Here is a 23533-nt window from a genome sequence, read left to right on the forward strand (position 1 = left end):
TGAAATCTAGATCTCCAAGTCATGTCCTACAGCCTTCAAAATAAACCAATCAAATCTAAAACCTTCAATTCCTAAAACTTCAATCCATAAAGTCTGCAGAACCTCAAACCTGGAATTTCTCCATAATCATCTAGCTTGTAGTCCTCAAATTTCTATACCCCAAGTATGAAATTACTCCTTAAACCAACAGATATCCAAAACCTCATGTTATAGTCTGCAGAATCTCAAACCTGGCTCTGATACCAACTGTAACGCCCCGTCTCCGAGGGTCCGGAGAGTTAACTCATGTCACTTAAAAATCATTTTTCTTCCACAGAGTACATACTCTAATTTTTCTCTATCGCACAAAATACTCATATATTTACATCACTTACTCCAGAATAACTATTCTAAGACAATACAAAGTCTTAATATAAACATCAATCTCCCAACAAATCACAACATCAGAACCCAACAAGCTTACTGAATGAAAACTTTCAATACCCATATAAATCTTCTATGCTTAAACCATCATTCTAACTCTTCTCACCCATGCTCCATATCCTTGATCCTCAACTGAAACATTCAAATCATCTGAAAAAGATGGTGGAGATAAGGGGTGAGTTATCAACAACTCAGTAAGCAGAGAACATATACTAGTATGTAAACATGAGCCTTTTCAGAAAGTTCAGTATGTAGAAACAAAATCATTTTATTTTTATATGCAGATCTCATAAAAACATGTTATCAGAAAATCAGAGCGATTTTTCAATCTTTTCATACTCAAAATCAATAATTCATATTTAAGAATCCATTTCATATTCAAAAACACTTTGGCATAACATCACTGAACATTTTCATCTTATCATATCATATCATATACCATGTTTAACCCCCGTGGTAGGATTGTGCTATCCCCGGTGGCCAAACCAGACAGTATCATGTGGTGAACTTCCCATTTTTCAATCTCAGAGCCCTGAGTGTGCACACATGAAAGAACACGAAAAAAGACCACTTTGTTTCCAAAGTGGGTGCACTCATATCATATCATGGTGGTACCAACCATATCACGTGAACAGTATCATCATATCAGAACCATATTCAGAACAGATAAGTATGCCAAAGTTTTATCATATCCATATCCTATCAAAACACGTGCGAAACATATTCATATAATTTCTATTTGATCAAAAACAGATCCAAATCATTTCATATCACATGCATAAAAATTTCAATGATATCATATTCACTCTTTTGCATATTTCAGAAACATGTCAAATATTGCTCATGTCTATACATTTCATGTCAAAAACATTTCTTTTCTCTTTCATACGTATCTCATGAGGGAATGCAAAACATATACTAAGGTTGTTTTTCACTTTTTCTTTTTAAAACAACATGCACATTTTTACAAACCAAACTCAGTTCATTTCTTTTTATGACATCTAGCATAGGAACCCCGCTTACCTGGATGACTTAACTTTTTTAAAAATTTCCTCAAAAATATCGAGTCGACTATAAATCGTCACCTATAAAAATAATCATGTAATTTCTATAAGTTTTCAATAGATCACATATGTCGATATTTAAGCCTAAGCTTCTTAAATAACCTATTTTAAATTTCTCAAAACTTAAAACCTTCATAATCCCAAAATATATCATTACTTCCTAAAATCACCAATATCCACCACAACCCACGTCATACACAAAACACCAATATTTAAACCCGAACAGCCAACAAATCTCATTGTCTAAACCAATCATACTAACAACTCCATCACCCAATCCAATCAACCCCGTTACTCCTCGGACTCGGTCCGGCAAAACCAATCAGCAATTAAATACAGTGTAATGTGCTAGTGTAAAAATACATTAAATTCACGAGAATTCTTTGGAAAATACTTACAGTGCTAAATAATAATTTTTGGAGGATCACGGAGGCGCAAGAAGTGGAAAAACAACTGCAGAACAGTGCAAAATACACTATGGCCGTGGGTCACAGATACTCACTTTTCAACGGGCGCAAACGAAGACCTGAGATTGATAGGGTATGGCCTAGGGATGTCGGTGAAGCTAGTGGTGGTGATGGTTGGCCGTGGGTGGCGGCGCAAAGGGTGGCTTAAGGCCAAAAATATTCGAAACGGAAATCGAGTTGGATGTGCTTCACCGGTGACGGATCGGAGGTGGGGTTAGGTTCAATGGGTTGCTTGGAGGTCGAGGATGAAGTGGTGAAGAAATGGTGGCCAATGGTGGTGCGACGGCGGCACAACGGCACAAGAGGTGCCGCGGCTTCAATGGGCTCGTGGTGGCTAACGGCGGCGCGGCTGGGGCTGAAAATGGAGGGGTGGCTTCGTCGGCGGCTGGGGAAGGCAGTGGGCCGGGCGGTGTCGGTCACTATCAGCTCACGGCGGCGCTGGGAGGGGAAGAAGAATCGGACGGAGGGAGAGAGAAGGAGCTGGGTCGCGCGGGGAGGGGGGCCTGGGCTTCGCGCGCGGGAGAGAGGAAACCGAAGGAGAAATAAGGAGGAAAAAGAAAAGAAAGAAAAGAAAAGGAGGAAAAGAAAAATAGAGGGAAAAGAAATGAGGTTCAATCCTCATAACTTGGGTAACAAAAATGATCCAACGGAAACGATTTCAAAACCATAAGTTAAATAAAATAATTTGAACGTAATGGTAAAGTCAAATTGAAATAATTAAATCCTACAGTAATTAATCTAAAGAAAGCACTTCAAAAAAATAATTTTCGTAAACTAAAAATGATAAAAATAGCCTAATTAAAAATCCAATAATTTTAAAACAAGAGAATAAATTCTGAATCAATAAAAATAATTCCTTCATTAAAATACACTAAAATACGGGGTGTTACAAAAGTAAACCCGCATACTTATACAATAACCATGCACTATATGTGGACATATAATTCTTAGAAAGTTGGTGGCAAGCCATGGCTCTAAGGTGTTACAAAATAATGATCAAAAGAAAATCTTCCAACAATCATTGAAAATGCATGTTGTGCATGATATTGGAATGCAGCTGCTGGATTGAGTTGCACATTTTGAACTAATTTAAAGGAGCGAGAAGTTTTCCATTTCCATGGAAATGAGATGCTAAAAGTGGGGCCTATTAAGGGGACACTATAAAAAAAACAGTCTTTCCCGGCGCCAACAATTGTCGGAAGAACAAAAATGTATCAAGAAAATTAAAAATATCTGGTCCAGAATTTTAACACCCTGCTCCTTCCTTCTGACGTGAGCAAGTTCTGAGGACGGAAATTACGTAACAAGCTGCCCCTTCTCTCTAGTGACTGCGAGCTTTGTTATTCGTGCCGAACCTCGATGGCATGTTCCTAAAGATATTATGTGATTTCTAAAGTATGTCCAGTGTTTTAAATGCACTGGAAATATTTATAAGGGGTATTTCTAGTGTTATTGAACTAAACTTGATTTTAAATAAGACAATTATAATATTTTTGAAGAGCTTCAAAAATATTATAATTGTCAAAAATCATTTTAATATCAATTGTTAAAGATATCTTTAAATGGTTTTATTCTTTTAAAGATATTAAATAAGATTTCATCATTTATTACTAGTGAAGGAATATTATTTTATAAACTAAAGTTTAGTTTAAATATTATTCTACCTTAATTCCTCTTAGTACTTTTAATTAAGTTAATGCTTACGCATTTTAAATCAGTGTTTTAATTCCTCACCGTTGGATCGTTTTGAGGATCCCAAGATGAAGGGCCTGGATTAAATACTCAAGCCATCTTTTTTTCTCCCTCACTTTTCCTTTCCCTCTCTCTCTCCTCCCTCTCCCCCAGCGTATGCCGCAAGCCTCTCTCCCTCTCACCGATTCTTCCTCAGCCCAGTCTGGCACTGTCGTGCACCGCCCAGTCTCACCGCCACCACCGGCAGCTTCCCCTCAAGCCGGCGAGATCCTTCCCTCCACTTGTGAACCCCCACACGCAGCTCTCCCTCGTCTCACGATAAGCTAACTGAATTGGGTAAAACCCATTTCTCTTCAGTGCGCCACCGTACACGGCTACCCAGGCCACCGCACCTCCACCACCTCACACCGGTGACCTCCTCTCACAAACCCAGGCACCACACACCTCCATCTCCCTCTCCGTCGCACACATGCACAACACCTATAAAAATGGGTTTCGTATGGCTTCAATGCCACCGATGGCCCTAGTGCCGCTGTGCGCTGGTTCCAGCCCCACCAAGCACCACCACCGGCCTCCTCCTCCTCCTTCCCCCTTCCTCCTCCCCTTGGCTCGAAGCCCATAGCCCTTCCTTAGCCGCACAAAACTCCTCCCTCACGCACGGGTTCTTCCCTTTCCATGGTTGTGTGTCGCCACCCACGGTGGCCAGCCACAGTCTCGAGCTTCCTCTGGCCACTATCAACCTACCCCAACCACCCATAGCACTGATCTACCCCTCATGCATGCCCACTCTCTCTCACTCTCTCACGGGCTCTCCCTCACGCGCGGCTTAGATCTGCCGCTGTAGAGCCACCGTGGCGCCACCTCGAGGCCACCATCACCTCGCCGAGGTCCTTCCAAGCCCCTCCATGCTCAGCCCTTTCCAGAACCACCACTTTACGTGGTGGACAGCCACTGTGCATGGCTAATCGCCACTGTACATGGCTAGATATGCCGTGTTATGCCCCCTCACTGCCACCACGAGGCCACCATGAGCCATCCAAGACCACACTTAGCTATCTAAACGCCCAAACAACCACTGTATGTGGGTTAGTTGCCACGTACGACCCTTCCGGCGTCATCGACGATCAGCGAGCAATGCATGAGTTATCTCGTTGATGGTATAACCCTCTATCCCTCGTTATTTATGTTATTAAATGATTGGTTAGGCTGTGGACTATGCTGTTAGTATTGTGGAGTTCGTTGTGTAATATGGAGATGTGATGTGCTGTGTATGTGAAGTGTTGGGCGTAGTTGGAACGTGTTGTGAAGTGTGCTGTTTAGGGTGGTTGTGGAGTATGTGCTGTATTGGTGACGTGACATGTGGAATGAGAAGAGTACACGTGGAGTATACTCTGTGTGGCGTAGCGTGTGTGAAGGGAGTACACGTGAAGTGTACTCTATGTGATGGAACGATGTACCATATGTCAGATATGTCGTAGTGGTGATGTGGCATAGGTGTGTGAAGGGAGTACACATGGAGTGTACTCCATGAGATGTAGCGATACACTGTGTGGCATGTCGCAGAGATAAGTATGGTTGTGTGGCTGATGGGCGTAGAGCGTGGTGAGTAGTGTCGGGAACTGTGGAACAGTGTTCCGAAATAGCTGTGATGTGGCCTATAGTATGAGGTGACAAGTGTCAATGTAATTGACTTATGGCTGGGAGTTTGTGTGAAGTGGCAGAACAAGTATAAGAGTACGTAGCGGAAGCATGACTGGGTAATGTCACGGAGTGACATGGTTACTAGCAGTCGTCCTTGTGATGGGTGAGGAGTTAGTGTAGGAATGACGTAGCAGGAACGTGACGAGATGTCAAGATGTGATAGGAGTACGCGAGGGACCATACTCACGATAAGTTAGGAGTTGGCGTAGAAATGACGTAGAGGGATGTTAGGTGACGTGACACGGTCATGGTGTAGCTTGAGAGTAGTCTCGAGCTATATGACGTGACGTAAGACGTAGTTGTGAATAGAGTCTTGTAGTGTTAAGTATTGGAATGAGCTATCAAAAGGGACGGGTAGCATGAAGAGTCATGCTAACCGGGTTAAGAAAATGTTGGTATCGGAGTATGGCGCTTGTCCTTACGAGCATGTGATCAACGTGTTATATGTTGGTCTTAAATGATAAAAGGGTAAAGTACATGTGTAATCTGGTGAGACACATGTGCCGGATGGATTCACCATATGTAATGGGTAATTTGTCTTAAGCAGGGTTACACGGTGCTTAAGTTTTAGAGTTAGCTTAGAGCCGTGTGGCGTGTATAGATGGGAATGAGGATTTAGTGTGGGCTAAGATGCATAAAGGAAGTGTATTGTCTAGGATTGGAATGCGTGACGTAGAAGGTCTGAGTCATGCATCGAGATGAAGTCAGTAAGAAGAGTAAGACGAAGGTCTTAGTGTCTTAACCCTAAGGTGAATCATGGGTTCACCCTAGTGGATGAGCACTCGTAGTGAACGTTGAGTTTGGAAGAGCTAGTGACCGTAAGTGGTCCCCGAAGGCTTTAACATAGTAAAGAGACACGTAAGAGCACGAGATAGAAGGAGAGTGTTCCAAATGAAGTGTAGTTCTATTCTAGGTTTAGTTGCTTATACATTAGATAAAGAATGACGCTAAGGTTACGGGTATGCATGTAGGTTGCCATCTGACACGCACATGAATGGACTGCATGATATGAAAGTAGCATGGAGTCCAGATAAGTGTTGTGTTCATACTCTTATAAAGTTTTTCAAAATACAAGGAATGAAAACGAAATGCTTTTCCTTTATGATGCTTTACGAAACGAAAGATGTTTTACGAAAGCATGCTAACTGTAAGTGTTCAAAGGTATAAGTATGTAACGGCCCTCCTTGACAGCCCCTTTTTACGAATCCCAAAGTATTAATTGTACGCATGTGAATAGATGACTATACGCAGTATCTATTGTATGTATTTTTCACGAAAAGAAATGTCGAGGCTTGTGCCTCGAGCTTTGACTGACGCAAAGAACGTGTTTTAAAAGGTCCCTATGAACTGATGTTTTAAGGATGCCATGATGTTTTACGGATGACACGAAAGACGATATTTAAACCCTCGCCTTTAAATAACGTTTTTTCATGAACTGAAAAGATAGAGCTCATATGAACTGAAAAATGACTGAAATGACTGAACTGAAAGAAAGGACTGAACTTTTAATGTATGAAAATAACGGTCACATGAATGAATGAAAAGGGTACCGAATGAATGGGCAGATTGCAATATCGGGTAAGTAGTACTGGTAGTGCATCCTGTGCTACCCCCATGAAAGGGATTCCCAACTCGTGGCCATGGGCGGAGTCCGGGTCCAAAGAAAGACCACTAACCCTAACACATGGGGAGTAACAGTGTGTACCGGCCAATGAAAGTGGTAAGAATGAATGTATGAATGCATGAACTCCAAGAAATGAAGACACTAACGGGAGAAACATTTTACGAAAAGAAAACCCCTTTAAAGAAAAACCCAGTCCAATGATGTTTTCGAACGAATGCATGTATGCATGTACGTATAGTATATACGGAATGATGAATGCATGAATGAAAACCTATGTTATTATATTTTAACTTTATGAAGTAATGCTTATGAGTCATCGACTCATTTTAGTTTTTATGTATACCCCTCCCCCCACATGAACCAAATGAGCAGTACGCGTCAGGACGGATACAGCCCATGGGGAATAGCACAGAAGTCTAGGCATGAGATTTTAATTGTATGAAAGGCCCTTTTATTTTAAAGGCTAATGTTTTTTGCTGTAAACCTCTTTTATTATCTAAGCACATTTTATTTTATAACGTAGAGTCTTACACCCTAGGTATGAAAGTAAAAAGTTTTAAAACGAACGGTAATTTCCGTCGTCCTTTTCTAAAATCATTTTATAAAAAATTTCATCACAAGGACGGGCGTTACAAGAATAAACCATGAAAAGTAGACATGAAAATTGAGAATCAGAAAAACAAAGTCTCATAACTTATTCAAACAAACCAAAAATAATCGAGAAGTTGTGAGTATAGAACGAAATAGATATACCAACAAAAGTCAACAGCTATTAAGCCAAAATTACAATAGCATGCACCAAAGAGAAGAGGTTTGGCAAAGGCAACGTGACCATTTTCGTGAAGCTAAACTTGCTGCTGAAACAGCTTCAATCATACAACCCCTAATTTCAATAGCTGAGTGGGAACCCTCTAATTCGGTCAGAACAAGCTTTTGGTCCTTTAGTTTTGCATGCTTTTTAATAGGGTAATCCTCCAATTGTCTCGTTTCCCCATTAAGTATTGTTTCCCTCATTCCCCAGTGTCTCGACTCTCGAATTACATAGTCTTTGGTCTATGGAGTGCAGACGATGTTTTTTCCTCTAAAAAATAAAGAAATAGAAAGTTTTTCATCTTTGAGTCTAGCATAGAGCATGGGGTTTCCGAGAGAAGAGAGGTCATGGCCATGCTATAGAAGGAGAGATCTGTACAATTTGAGTTAATTATGGGTGTAGCTTGAATTGCTTGAGAGATTATTTATTATTTATTTCTTTAACGAAAAGTGCTACAACTACAAAGAGATTTCATAAAAGTAAACTCACAAACTGACATGATTTCATATGATATGTTAGATCTACTTTACAATAAAAGTAACTTTACAATCTAACGTACCACATCAAGACACATCATTTTGTGGATTTACTTTTGTGAAATATCTTTATGGTCAAAGCATTTATCTTCCTTAACACTTCAAACATGTAGCTCAAATTTGAACTCTTTCATGAATAAAATCTTTTTCTTTTCTTTTCTTTTTTAAGATTAATTAATTAATTAATTTTTTATAAAAGGAAAACTTTGTTGATAAACTCTATATATAAGAGAATGAATACAAAGAGGATTTCCTCCAATTCAATAAGAGAATTAGTAATGCCTAGTGCTTTTTTACCTAAGACATGAGAAGCCTTATTCTTTGCCCTCCCAATATGCTTAACCAACCATTAAACAAATGTTGCCAAATACTGCTATAGTATCAGTCATTCTAGTACATGTCCCATACTCTTTTGTCCTCTGAATCCCTTGAACAACTTGAGGTGCATCACCTTCTACTATAATATCTGGAAATAGATCCTTTTTCATCTGCATAGTTGCCAGTATTGTACCTTCCTAGTCAACACCAATACCAACCTTGCAATGAACTTTATCCATGACAGCATCCCAGTTGGGTTTAAGGACTCCCTAAGAAGGAGCCTCCCAGCCTACATTCACATCCTCTTGTCTTCCATCAGAATTGCTAGTAGGTTGTCCAAGTTGTTTGAGTTCTTACAGAAGTTGCAAAGGTTGTTGCACTATTTGTTTGGATGTGTGAATTCATCCTTGAAGACAAATTCACTTATCCTTTTCCAAATCTTCCATGAGGTCACTGCAAACTCTTCCATTTCTTCCTTATCTAACAGTCCAAACATTGCCTTCACTATGTTCTTGAATGTCTGCTTTTGAACCATACTTTTTTAAAGCTTATTAGAACATTGCCATCACACATCTTGAGTTGAAGTGCATTCCCATAAAGCATGCTCTACTCTCTCTGGTTCTTGATGACAAATAAGATACATAAAGTTGTCAACAACCTTTTTCATTAGGAGGTTGGATCTCATGGGGAGGGCATTTAAGCAAGCTCTCCACATAAAGGTTTTGCTAGCATTAGGAATAACCATGTGCCATATCTTTGTCTAATCTTCTTTCTTGGCCTACATAATTGAGTGTTGGCCTTTGATACGATCTTGCAACTCTTGTTGGAGGTGATAAACACTTTTAACAGAAAAGATATCATTGGTAGTGCATCTCCAAATCAGTTTTTCATGTCTATTGTAGGGACTAACGGGTATAGTTCTGATAAGACCAGCTTCTTCTTTTGAAAAAATGATATTCACCAAGATAGATTCCATTGATTAGTGTCTTTATCAATAAGAGCTGAAACCTTTGTGTCTTCATGGAGGAATCTGATTGAGCTTTGAGGTTTGAAAGTATTAGGTTGGGGTATCCACTTGTCAGACTAGATACAAATAGAATCACCATTTCCTATTCTCAAAAATAGGTCTTCTTCAAGAAGAGGCCTTGCAGCCAGCATACTTTGCCATATATAGGAAGGTTTGCTTCTTAGTTTTGCTTGAGAGAAAGTAACTTGCGGGAAGTATTTGGCTTTAAGAACTTGTGATGCTAGTGAAAGAGGGTTATGAACAATTCTCTAACATTGCTTTTCTAGCATTGCAATGTTGAAATTCTTAAAATCACCAAACTCAAGACCACCTAACCTCTTGGCCTTCCTCATTTGATCTCAATTGAACCAATGGATTTTATTCTCCTGAGCTTGTTGACCCCACCAACTTCATAACCTAATTAAGTTCTTGGCGCTTGTGCGTTGGAAGTTTGAAAATTCACATGCAGTAAGTAGGAATTGCTTGGATTACTGATTTAAGCAAGACTTCCTTACTTGCTTGTGAGAGGAGTTTCATTTTTCATATACTCAATCTGGTTCTCACCTTATCAAGTACGCATCTGAAAGAGCTAGATCAAGATCTCCCTAAGTGTTGGCAAGCCCAAGTACTTTTCATGGTAATCAATTGCTCTAATGCCTACTATGCTGGTGATGATAACTTTTGTCTCTTCTCGTGTTCTTGCTGAAGAATATTGAGGTCTTATTCTTAGTTAGCCTTTAGCCTGAGGCTTTCTCATAAGAGTCTAGAAGATTGAAAAGTTAGCTCCACTCCAATGAACTAGCCTTGCAAAAAAGCAAGTTAACGTCTGTAAAAAACAAGTGGTTAATTTGAATCTGACCTCTGGCTAGAGGAAGGCCAGTAATCAAACCTAGCTCTTCAGCTTTGTTGAGGAGGTTACTAAGAGTTTCGGAGCAGATGATGAAAAGGTAAGGTGAAAGTGGATCACCCTCCCTAATGCCCTTGGATAGAGTGAAACTTTCCTTTGGAGTGCCATTAATAATAAGAGAATATGACATTGTGGACACATTCTACATAATGAGACCAATCCACTTTTGAGGCAAACCCATATTTTCCATTACTGCCTTCAAGAACACCCATTCAACCCTATCATGTGCTTTGATCATATTGTGCTTTAAAGCTATAAAATCATCTCTTCCTTTCATTTTTCTTTTCATTGTGTGCATGGACTCGAGGCAACTATCACATTATCAATAATGAGCCTACTTGGGACAAAGACACTCTGGGTTTGGGAGATGATATCTGGTAGTATAGACTTCAATCTGTTGGCCATAACTTTAGCAATGATTTTATAAATCACATTACAAAGACTAATTGGTCTGAACTCAGTTATCTTTGAAGGGACTTTTGTCTTTCAAATGAGGGCAATATAAGTATCATTAAGTCCTCATGACCATCTACCATGGTTAAGAGCCTTTAAAACAGCAGCATAGAATCCTAGACCCACTATTTCCCAATAATTTTGGTAAAAGGTAGCAGGAAAACCATCAGGTCGAGGGGAGCCTAGGGGATTCATGTTAAGAACAGCTTCCTTAACTTCTATTACAGAGAATTCTTGGGTAAGAATAATATTTATATCCTCTGTCATAGTGGGTTCCAATGACATAAGACAAGACTCTATGGCTTCTAGTTTTGAAGTTGAAAACAGCTCCTAGAAGAACCTCTAAAAAATACGACTGATCTCCATAGGCTCAGTGGTGGTATAGCCTTCTCCATCTGTGATTCTGTGAATATGTTTGTTTTTTGCCCCTTTGGCTAGCACACTTATGAAAAATCTTGGTGTTTATGCCCCTATCTTTCAACCATACTTGTTTAACTCTTTTTGCTTCCAGTTAGTGTCTTCCTCTTCTAGTAACAGGCCCACCTTCTTTTGCAAATGTTTGATCTCATTGTTAAGACTACCATCATTAGTCTCTTGTAAGTATTTGCTCAGGTCAAGCTTTGTATTGATAAGCCTACCCAGACTTCTGTGAAGATCCTTACTCCATTTTCTTAGTCTCAGTTGGCACCTTCTTAATCAAGTAGTAGCTTCTTTCAACAAATTAGAAGAGCTCATTGGAACATGCTAGGCTTCCTTGATCACTTTATTACAATCTTCTCTTATTGTCCAAGTAGCTTTATATCTAAAGATTCTCTCATTCATCTTGCGTCCATTATGAGCTTGCAAAGAAATAAGTAGAGGACTGTGATGTGAACAGTTGGTAGCCAAGTTTCTAACAGTATACATGTCATACAAATTAAGCCATTATGAGTTGCCTAATGTCAAGTCTTTCTTTTGTGAAATCGCCACCCTCTCTATTAATACTCCAAGCGAATCTATCCCCTTGGTAGCCTAGGTCACTTAGTCCAACTCCTCTAACACTGATTTGAATCTTTCCATCTGAGCATAAGATCTTCCAGCAGCCCCATACTTTTCATTTTGTTGGAGGATTTCATTGAAATCTCCAATATACATCTAGGTTATATTCTCTTGAGGCTTAATAACACAAATTAAACTCCAACTCTCCATCCTTTTGGCAGTAATAGGATTCCCATAAAAGCATGTGAGCATCCATTTCCTTCCACCTTTTGGCATGGTGATCATAGCATAGATGTGCCATTGGGTGAAGAAATCTAGCTCAACTTCTGAGATTTCCGTAGTAGAGCTAATCCCCCGCTCCATCCTTTATTGTTAACAACAAAGTTATTGTCAAAGCCAATTTTATTTCTAATAAGTTCCACTTTCTCCTTGCAACACTTGATTTCAATAAGAAAGACTAAGGACTTGTTTGATTACACTGATAAGATGAGAAATATGTGAATAGTAGTGAGATAGTTTGTGAATAATAGTAAAATAGTTTGACTTAAGGTGTTTAATGAGATTTTGGGAAAAACATTTGAATAAAAATATTATAAATTTAAAATATTGTTAGAATATAATTTTTTTAATATAATTTTTGTTTTGAGATTTGAAAAAATTGAATTATTTTTATGTTTTATTTGGAAGTTTGAGAAAGTTGTAATGATTAGGTAATGATTAAATGAAAAAGTTGAAAAGTTAAAAATTTGAAATTGAAAAGTGTTTGTGTTTATAAATGGTATTTGGATGTTGATATGAGATGCGATGGTCTGTGAAATCAAACGGGGTCTAAATATGGGCACTTAGTTTTCACCAGGTGGTGAAGCTCTTGAACTGTCTTAGGATTCCTATGCTCTCGGCAATTCCAACTTAAGCAAAATATTGATATTGGTGGGGCTGCACAACATCCTCCACCAATCCAACCTGAGTTATGCTCCTTGCAAGAGTGAGCCTGTACTTTGACTTCTTTGCCAAATGATTGTTTCCATCAGAACCTCAGTACCAACTAAAAATGACCTTTTCTTTAACTTCCCTTGTGTAGACTCTTTAACCAGCTTAGTCTCATGTTTATACTCATATTTATGATTTACTAAAGGGAGGCCCCTAGCTCCTCTTCCAAGTAGTAACTTTTGCAAGCTGATTAAGATGGGCTTCATGATTCGGTGGGGACAGATTTGAAGGACTATCAGAATTGTTGCATAAAGGGGATAAATTGGAAATAGGATCTGTGAAGAATTTCCCAATTCAAGGTCCATAAAGTTGGGATATTCTTCCCAACCTCAACATCTGCCTGCATAATCTCACTGGCACAAGGTGAAGATTGACTTACCATCTTAAGACCACTGCCAACTTGAAAAGGAACGACTTGCCTTTTTTTCTCTCAGTCCTTGACTTCCTGGGATTTCTCTATAGGAACTACCAAATCTTCCTCCCTAACTTCCTTATATTGCGCCTCATCCCTCTCTAATTGATTGCTCTTTCCTTTTCCATCATGTCTGCTACCTTCCTCATCGAGTCATCGGACTTCCATTGCCGGCGGGGAGCTTGACTAGTTGAGTTTGATGTGCCTCCATATTTTTTGGCCCCCATACCAAAAGAAAGGATTGAAGTAGAGTGCATCCATTGTTCATATTGGTCCTAGAAGCCACTTAAGGGTGTAAGCCTGATGTTGGCTGAAGGCATTTTCTATCTTTGTGTTTCAAAGTACCACACTTCAAAAAAAAAAAAAGGTAATCTTTCATAATTGAAACTAATCCACATCTTCTTGTCACCAAGATTTAAAAATCTACCATGAGCTAGAGGTTTGGAGATATCAAATTCTCAAAAAATTTCTCCAACCAAGGCCCTCATTATCAACATCCACCATGAGGACATTACCAATGGCCGAGCCAATGAGTTCACCCATCTCTCTTGTCATGCCTGCTAGAGGAAGGTTATGTAATTGAACCCAAAAAGGTTCATACGTGAATTGAATCTCATTGGATGTAAACTTTTTTCAAATTCCGGAAGAATGAGCCTCCAATTGGATAGTGAGATGAGATGAAATAATTTTAGATAAAAGTTAAAAGTTGAATAAAATATTATTAAAATATTATTTTTTAATATAGTCTATAAGGGTAGTTGCTGGACTATGTATTTATTGTCTCTTAGCAACACCTTATCAAATAGTTGTTCTTTTAAGCTTTAGGAAAGAATATAAAGTGTTTATAATATTGACGACCTTTCAATTTTTTTTAAAAAAAATATATATATTCAAATGATTTTATTCATGATTATTATAAAGCCATGATTGGATTGCATGATTTTCACGACTTGGTAATGGCAATATGGAAAGAAAGAATGCATACTCAAAAAAGGAATTTAGATCCACTAGAATTCTTGCCCGAACTCTAGTTTTCAGAGTGAGAGAGATATATTCATAAAGTGGGTCTCACAATATTTATTGAACATTTAATACTATCTGAAGAATTCACTCGAGCAGATATAAATGTTGTGGGACCCATTTTATATGTAAGTCCAACTATAAGCAGCCAGGAACTCTAGGATATCTAAATCTCTCAAAAAAAAGCATCAAAGCACACAGAAATGATCACCTAGTCCTATATGGCAATACCCATTGTCTATGCTTATATGTCTGAATGTGAGAGTTGATTTCACTGTCTTTGTTGGCCAAGTTTGAATTAAGCATGCTCATAAATCATAGCTGAATATATTTTGGAAATTTTCCATAAATTCATGATCTATATTTCAACTCAATTAAAAAGAAAAGGGGAAAAAAAACACAATCTGATGTTCTTGATCTCCAGATCAGTAGTTATTGCCCTCTGTTGTATTCCCTTTTTAGGTTCTTAATAAAAGCAAACACCAACAAACTGTAAACTGAGGCCTCCATATTCCAGCAAAGAAATGCATATTGGACAAAAATAGTTCATATATACACATTCTTTCTGGAAATGAAAAAGCATATCATGTAAAAGATTAATGAGTCTACAGACATGATATATAATATATCAACTTAAACTCCATGTAGACCAAAAAATTAGGAGCCAAAAAGAAAATAAACTAACATGCCTCTCAACTTCCTCCTCCATATGAGTCTGTTGTAAAATTACTAAACAAAATGTACAGTCCGCCTCGCACAGAACTTGGAAGCAATCTATTTTACCAAATTAGATTTTGCATCCGAGCTTGTAGTTTGTTAATGTTTCAGCACTTCAGATGGGGAACATTTTAATAGGACTTTGCTATAGAGCACTGAAAGGAAGGAAGCATACTAATTTACATGGTGGCATGAAAAGTGAAGAAGTTGAAGTCATGGTGATGGATGCCGAGCTGCTTCAACCACGAATCTGCAGCGCTGTAGAGATGGATCATCCTTTCACGATCAGATGTCTGTGGCTTTATCCAAAGATCTCCTTGTAACTTGTAAGTAGCTAGACCAAAGGGAGGAAGAGAGATCCCACCATTGCTTTCTTCCTTAGATTTCTGTCCTATGTTTCCCATTACTTCATGATGGCACTTAGCATGTTCCATATTGGTGTCAGCATTCTCCATTGTATCGTCTGCAAGAACATGCCAGAAACAAAGAAGACACTCCTAAGCAGTAGATTGTTTGAAAAAAAAAAAAAAAAGCACTTCAACACTGGATCCACTGGTTCATTACAATATGCAGTTCATACATGCCAACTCAAATTGAAAGTGAGCCTTTGTACAACAATAGCCACCAAGTACCCACATGGCCGCCTAAATACCATGGAGAGCCTAAATAGTAAGACACCGCTTGGTCCAATGTAAGTGTCAGTGAAATTCTTGGACTAAATTTGAGTGTTTTTGGGCCAGCTACTAATTTCTGAAATATGTAGGAACAAAATTCCCAAAAAAGAAAGTAAAGTTAAAATGCAAAGTTAATAAGTAAAACGGAAGAATAGCAAAGGTGGAAATGGTGTGTAGCACCATAAAGGATAATAAGGTTGTAATTGAAGTAGTTTTGAGTGCAATCTCAAGAAGCCCATATTGTTCTACTTCAGAACGAGGATATTTTCGGATTCAATATCTTGTCAATTCTATGGACGAGTTACAAGTCTTGTAACCAGTTAAGCAAGTTCCAAAAACTATCTTAGATGGCTGCTATCACCTCAACTTGTAAAGAAACATAGAAGCTCAATGACTAGGAAAACAACAATTAGGACTAGCCCAGTTGTAATATGGAAAAATGGCTGAATATAGGCTTCTTGTTTATATATTAAACACTAATGGGTGAATATAGGCTTTTTGTTTATATATTAAAGATTGGGAGAAAAGACAAGTAACTGTTGTTCATAATAATATTAATTTAAAAATGTTCGAACAGAAACATAAAACATGAAAGGTGGAACTTCTACAATGAAAAATGATATGATATATTATGAGCTATGGGATCAACCCAGACAAACATTCTTTATAACATAATTAGCTTTATTGGCAAGTATATAAGTTGCATTAATTTGGTGGAGAAAATTTAAGAAACTAACACCAATGGCATCGGCCCTAGAATGTATTGTCTCAACATATTACTTTAGATATGTACTACCAGTCTTCAGGAATTTTTTTAATGAAATACCAAATTCAGAATTTCACAGAAAGCCCCGAATTAACTAAATAAAGCTGTACAGGCATAATACCAATAAATTTATAATAGTCAATCTAATGATATTGCAGGTCAACCATGTTTCATGCGATGTATCAACTTCAGCATAACTTGAAAATTGATAGACATAAAATGATGTAAGATGCAATACGGACCCATGTAATATGGGTTCTGTAACAGCAGTTCCTACAGTTCCTTAACAGCAGCTCCTATAATGTAGAGTCCAGGAAGCTAAATATAGATTCCCAATAAACTACCAAGCAAAACCCATATCACTCTTTTTGGCCACTCGTATACGTGATTTTGCAATAATTTCTTCAAACAATGGGACTCGACAAAGAATGATCAAATCCACTCTTCATCTGTATCTTTTCCAGTACAGCTGCTCATATTTATTCTTAAATTGGTAGTAAACAGTTAAAATACCTTGGAAAGTTGAGGACAAAGTATGATAACTGAGGAAGCATGCCGACAAATCCTTTTCATTTTTCTGACTTGGAATGTGATAAATAGGATACCTAATATATAATAAATAAAATCAGACAATGGAATAGTTACTCTAATCAAGCACAAAGGAATAAAGAAAGCAAAGTGTTCTCAGCCAACATAAAGAACAAGTTAAAAAAGCAAGCCCTTCAGATGCTATTCGGTGACAAAAATGACAAGGGAAAGAGTTACCAAATGTTGACAATGAGAAGTACATAGAATCCACAAAACTTCTCCCCCTCGTGTATTTCCCAAAGAACATTCACTAATGTAGTTAAGGGTTGTTTGGATTGAGAGAGACTCTCAACTACTCATCTCATCTCATCTAATCATTACAACTTTTCCAAACTCCCACACAAAATACAATAAACAATTCAACTTTTTCAAATCCCAAAATAAAAATAATATTCTAACAATATTTTATTCAACTTTCAACTCATCTCATCTCAACTCACTATCCAAACCTCCCCTAAAAGTTGCAAGAATATACATATAGAGGTGGCCTTTAACTCGTTTAAGATCATCTATAAATCTAGAGTGAAGAGTTAGTCCCCAAAGAGTGAAGCTCTGGAGATTTGTCATTGCTAACTGACATTGGATGGTCATCCATCACAACCGATGATAGATTGTTCTATGACAGATTGTTTTTATGCTGTGTGCAGCATATACTAATATAATTAAAATCATAAGCAGACTTTCAAGCTTTATTTTTGCAATGCAGGGGCTTCGAAATATATGGCTCCGCGTATCTTTGACTATTTGGGAGTATACAAGTAGGAAAATGCAAAAGGGATGGCTATTTTCTGGTTTCTTTTTTCACACCTGTCATATTTCTATGAAATGCAGATATGCCCCTGGTTTTGTGGTTAGTTTTTGTGTCGCAAAGAACTGAGAGAAAACACAAAACCAGGTTGGTGACATTGATTGTCATGTCCAAAGGATTTGATTTGCTCACTCCAGCTGTAATTTTGAATATTTTTTCTACCTGTAATCTTGAAAGTAAGTGGAAGGAAACCGAAGATCTCTGTGTCATTCCGACACCTTTAAATGAGTGGGTTAAGCATTGCAGTGCGGCTCGTCTTTTCTCTCATCTTACATACTTCTTACTCTTTCGGGGTTTTTTTCTTGGATGGAGTGTTACCGGGGGGGATGGTTGCTCTGCCGCTCGTGAGGGAGGAAGGGAGGGAAGGGAGGCATTGGAAATGGGGTTCTGGGACGTGACGGAGGAGTGAGGGATGCTCAGTTTTGTCTAGGGTTTGAAATTGATCTGCCGATCAGTTTGGTGTTCTTTTTTTTAAATAAATTATAAATAAATTAACACGTGGCAGAGCCACATCAAACGGGCAAAAGGAGCGGTAGACTCTAGGCGGCCTAGTAGCACTTCCCAATGGTGCAATTAGTTTATTAGCAGCGACAAATTGTCATTGTAATCCTGATAGACATTTAGCAAGAAACATTAATCAAGCTTACCAAGCAACAGCCATCCAACTCGCAGGGGAAAGATCCACACTCTTGAGTGTCATTAACGCCGGGCTACTTTGAGATAATTCAGTTATCTGAAAGGAAAATTCATTATATATACGTTTTCAAAACACTATAAAAGCATAAATTAAATAAATAAACTTTGAATGTTAGACGGAAGCACAGATAAGGACTAACATTATGCTTAATATGCAAGTATAACTGCTGGAAAAAAAGAAGGAAAAAAAAAAAAGCTCAGAAAAAACAGCTAAGGAAAAATACCTTGTCCGAGAATGGGACTCTCCAGTAGGGGGAAGCGGTTTCAATGTACTGTAAGTAAAGGCAGCCAAGCCTATCCTTCATTGCCAATGAACCCTCTTGCTCTAAGCTTGAATCTTCCGAAACTGCGTCCCAAGCCTTGCTAGAGTAGTTGCTTAGAGACCTCGATAGATTATCACTCCCACTGTCATCACTCCAGGAATCACTTTCAAACTCTGCCACGTCACTGTCCTCTTTACGATTCCTACATGAAGGAAAGATGGCTTGCTCGGTTTCATATCCAAAATATCATACATAGCTAGCAGCAATATGATCAAGTCGAATTGATTGACAAAGCATAAAATGAAATATTTCCCATACCTGGAAGTGGCACCTGATTTGTTAGTGCATATCTGAATGGCAGATAGATAAGGAACATAGTACTGCATCACAGTTTCACCACCATTCATCAGTACAGGAGTGCCAGCACCATATGCACTCCATTCGTCATAGCAGTCCCAGAGATCTCTCAACGTGAAGTATTCAATTGTGTCTTTACCAGGTAGTTGCCAGAGGCTATTTAGATCATTAAAGCAGCTCTGGAAATATTTGACAAAACAAAGGAATCGGGGAATACGTTCAATATTCTTGAAGTCTTAAATTGAAATTGTAGTGATTAATAAAAGCTGTCAACTGTATGTATTCATATATGTTTGTGCCACCAAAGGTAGTATATCTTCCTAGATTTGACTGCAAAAATGGCAAAGAACATGTTTAAATTAACAAAAAGGAGCCAATATATACCACATCTGGAAGTGATTAAATGATTACAGAGAAGCTATTTTATGTCAGAATCAAAATTGTTCATTTCATTTATGTCGAAGCTTTTATCTTTATAGGTAATATGAAAGCTTGATCGATGCTTATATCGATGCTATCATAAAGTTTTCTGATAGCATATGCACAACTTGAAATCCTCAAATAGCAATAAATTGACAGGGTTATCAATCTTATGAATGTAGGGAAAGCTTACAAGGTCGACAAGTGCTGAGCACTCACACCGGATTGTGCATTTTGCATTTAACTGCAAAATGACCAACATGTCAAAATAGGGTCTCCATCGGATTATGCAAAATAAATGCAAATTGCATTTGTGCCTCAGTGCTTTGCTACTTGTGGGTTGAACCATTAATATATATATATAAATTATTATTATTTCTCTCTTTCCTATTCTCTTTCTTCATATTTCATTTGCAATTTAAAAATACTCATGATAAAATTTATAAACATGATAAGAGCTATAATACTATAAGAATATTATATTTCAATAGAGAGGAAAAAAAACACATGATAAAAACTTTATATAACATGAATAAAGGTAAAAATTTCACCAAAAATATATTTGGAAAGCGAGATTAAAAAAGAAAAAAAAAAAAAAAGAAGGAACAACTTTTATTTTCATTTTTTATTCTTTTCAACTTTTTCCTTGGGTTTTTTCTATTTTGAGTGTGGATGAAGACATTGTAAAGGGGGACATTACTAATTCTAAAAAACTTGAAGATATTACAAATTTGTTGGAAGCTAGATGAATTAAATATATTGTTTTGAAAAGGAATAAAATAATAATAAAAAATATTTAAATGTTTTAGATAAAGAATAGAAAATCTAAAGAATAATTTATAGGAAAAGTCTTCTTGCAAACGAGTTTGCACACCAAATCGCCCACGATGCTGACATGTAAGACATCCATTTAATGAAACAGTACGAATTAAAAACAGAAATGATTTTTGTGAGATAAGGGACCTTTTCTTCTCTCAATTTTTTTTCTTTTATTTTTCTTTTTAATAAAAAAAGTCATGTCAGCATTGATACGCGGTTTGGTACCCTGCTTGTACCTAGCAAGACTCAATTTAATAAGACATTAGCTAAAATAAATAAAAATCCGCCCATGCTATTGAGAATACTCATATATACAAGCTACCTTTTCTTGGACAAAACTAAGATCTTCATAAATAACATAATAATTATTAATTAGTGTATTTGAAAAACAAAAATTGAAATTGAAAGGAGAATAATAACAACAAGCCTCCGTTTGGATAGTAAGATAAGATGATTTTAGATAAAAGTTAAAATTTGAATAAAATATTGTTATAATATTATTTTTTTTTAATATTATTATTACTTTAAGATTTGAAAAAAATTGAATTGAGATTTAAAAAAGTTAAATCATTTATTGTATTTTTTTGTAGGAATTCAAAAAAGTTATAATGATTAGATGAGATGAATTAAGATGGTTTCTCAATCCAAACGGGACGTAATAAAAAACTAGAGAATATTCGAAGCCTCCAAGGAATGATACCAAAGTGGCCCTAGACAAATATCTCTCTTCGGCCGACACTATGTATGGACAGAGTTGGGACTGGGTCTGGGTCTGGGGGCACCGACTCTTCAGTCTGCACAAACTCACTCTCCTTCTCTTCCAGACAGATGCAACAGACACGACCAATAAATAACTAAATATTTTAGTTTTTTTTTTTTTTGCCTTTAAATATACATATTTACGCAATATCCGGATCATCAAAATGGTCCCTACATTAATCAAACATTAAAATGTTTTTTTTTTGTTTTTTTGTCTTTTAATTAATGCAAAACGTGTTCACTGATCCAACTCTCGATCAGAAGCAAAAAGAGTTTCATCGAATTTCACAAAAAAGAAATCACCTGATCTGTAGATTGCCCACCGCTTTATGTTTCCGCCCAGAAATAAAATTGATATTACGTGTGTATATATATATATATATATACACGTATATATCACATGTTATTACAGTGATTCTTTATTGAGAACAAAAAAACATAGAAATCAACAGTCAAACCAGAAACAAAACAAATCATGGGGAAGAAAGAGGATTGAAAAGAGAACAGAAACAGTAATTTACCTGAGGAAGTGGTCGTGAGGGAACCGTGGGGGTCACATGATGAAGAAACAGCTCCAGATTTGAGGAACACAACGATGTGAGAGAAGACATTGATTGATGGGGTACTGTTTGAAAACCCTCTGAAACACCAAGAACGCTTATATATATATATATATATAGGAAAAACGTATACGAAATGTATATGAATTGGTAAAGGTAGTAGTGAGTGATTATCCAACGGCTTGAATAATTATGGGTTGTGTTTTGGAGCTAGCTCTCTCAAAATGGGTAACCAAAGTCCAAACATGGAAGGTACCCAGAACAAGAAATTCACTTTCCTTTTTAACGGAAAAGGGCATTGTCAGCATCCAGAACCATTAATAAAGAAGAAAAAAAAGGACATATAGAAGAGGAAGAGACAGAGACTGAGAGCACCTCAAACTCTAATTAATGAAAAGGGAAGAAGGAGAAGCGGACAATGAAGATGGAGAGTGAAACGTTTAATTGTTCTAGCTCAGAAACCTCGAGCGGAGAGAAATCCAACATTGACCTTTGAAAATCTTGGAAGAATATTATTAATTGATTGAGAGCTCAAAGCAGAAAACGGACTTAAATTCGTTTACTCTTTCAAGACTGAAAGGATAGACATAGTGAAGGGTAGAGAGAAAGAGAGTGCTTTGAGAAAAGAATTTTTTTTTTCCGAGTGACTGTTCAAAGAGAGGAAGAAGGTGTGTCGAGGCTGTGAGCGTTCGTTTCGCCGCGTGTTGTGGGAGGCGGTGACGGGATGTTACTGCTTTTGTGTTTGTCTTGTTTTGTTTGTGTTGTTTTGGATGTTTACTTTGGTTTGTACATAAATTATTTGCGTGGTTTTCGCTACGAGTACGCACGTAGGTGAATGATTCAGATCATGTTAAGTCACGTGTCCTCTGTTTGGCAGTCGAGAAAAAGAAGAAAGAAACACAGTCTGTTTGGCCATTTCTCCTCTGAGTTTGTGTCTTCCAGACGTTTACGAGTCGAAACATCGTGGTTGGTGTTGCGTCCGGTTCGGTTGAGCTCCATGCAATCAACGTCTAACATGTTAGTTATTGTTTTACATTCACAATTTCAACAGCACGAAAAAAATGTTTTTGCTTTACACCCCCTCGTTTATACCCAATTTGTACAAATTGGGTATAATCTCTCTTTTTTTTAAAAAAAAAAAATATTTTTAAACATTAAAAAAAGAAACAAATTCAATAATGATAACTTTTTTAAACATGAAAAAAAATTAAAATACATTAATGATTAAACCTAAGGGATAAATTAGCATTTTCCTTTTCAATTAGTACTTTTCATCCAAGTGGGGTTGATAACTAGATGGAAAATGATACTTAGCACTGTGATTGCATCCCTAAAAGTTACCGTTCGTTCCTTTTAATTTGTTTTCTTAATAATTAATGAAGTGATTATTAATTTATTAGTAAAATGATGTATTTTAAAAAAAATATTTAAAGGATTTTAAAAATATGTTTAAAAAAAAAAGTACACTTTCACTAGTTGTAACTTTGAGGTGGCAAAATCATAAGATTGAGTAGTAGCACCCTTACTAGACTATCTACTCGCCCATATTTAAGGACGTGTACAAGTATAAGATGTGGGTACCGGGTTTAAAATTTATACCTACTAAATGATTTAAATTTTTTTTTAGAATAACAAAGTTTATGTTTAAAAAACATAACTTTTAGTTATTCTTTTGACATAAAATTTAGTTTTCCATTTTGATAT

At 37.1% G+C, this 23533-nt stretch overlaps 1 protein-coding gene across 2 annotated transcripts; it reads right to left on the reverse strand.

The window, feature by feature from the left end:
- Positions 1 to 14890: 14890 nt before the first annotated feature.
- LOC121244900 lies at positions 14891 to 22546 on the reverse strand. 2 transcript variants are annotated; one of them, XM_041143142.1, is made up of 7 exons: positions 21791 to 22546; positions 21573 to 21594; positions 19233 to 19450; positions 18876 to 19116; positions 18603 to 18688; positions 17073 to 17164; positions 14891 to 15582 (listed from the first exon to the last, which is right to left on the reverse strand). In XM_041143142.1, the coding sequence occupies exons 3-7, from the start codon at positions 19319 to 19321 to the stop codon at positions 15299 to 15301; spliced, it is 792 nt and encodes a 263-aa protein (XP_040999076.1). In that variant the 5' UTR covers positions 19322 to 19450; positions 21573 to 21594; positions 21791 to 22546; the 3' UTR covers positions 14891 to 15298. The 2 variants fall into 2 exon arrangements, with proteins under 2 accessions (XP_040999076.1, XP_040999075.1); XM_041143141.1 differs by lacking the exon at positions 21573 to 21594.
- Between the last annotated feature and the right edge of the window lie 987 nt (positions 22547 to 23533).

This window comes from Juglans microcarpa x Juglans regia, chromosome 8S (genome assembly GCF_004785595.1).
Source record: "Juglans microcarpa x Juglans regia isolate MS1-56 chromosome 8S, Jm3101_v1.0, whole genome shotgun sequence".
NCBI lineage: Eukaryota > Viridiplantae > Streptophyta > Magnoliopsida > Fagales > Juglandaceae > Juglans > Juglans microcarpa x Juglans regia.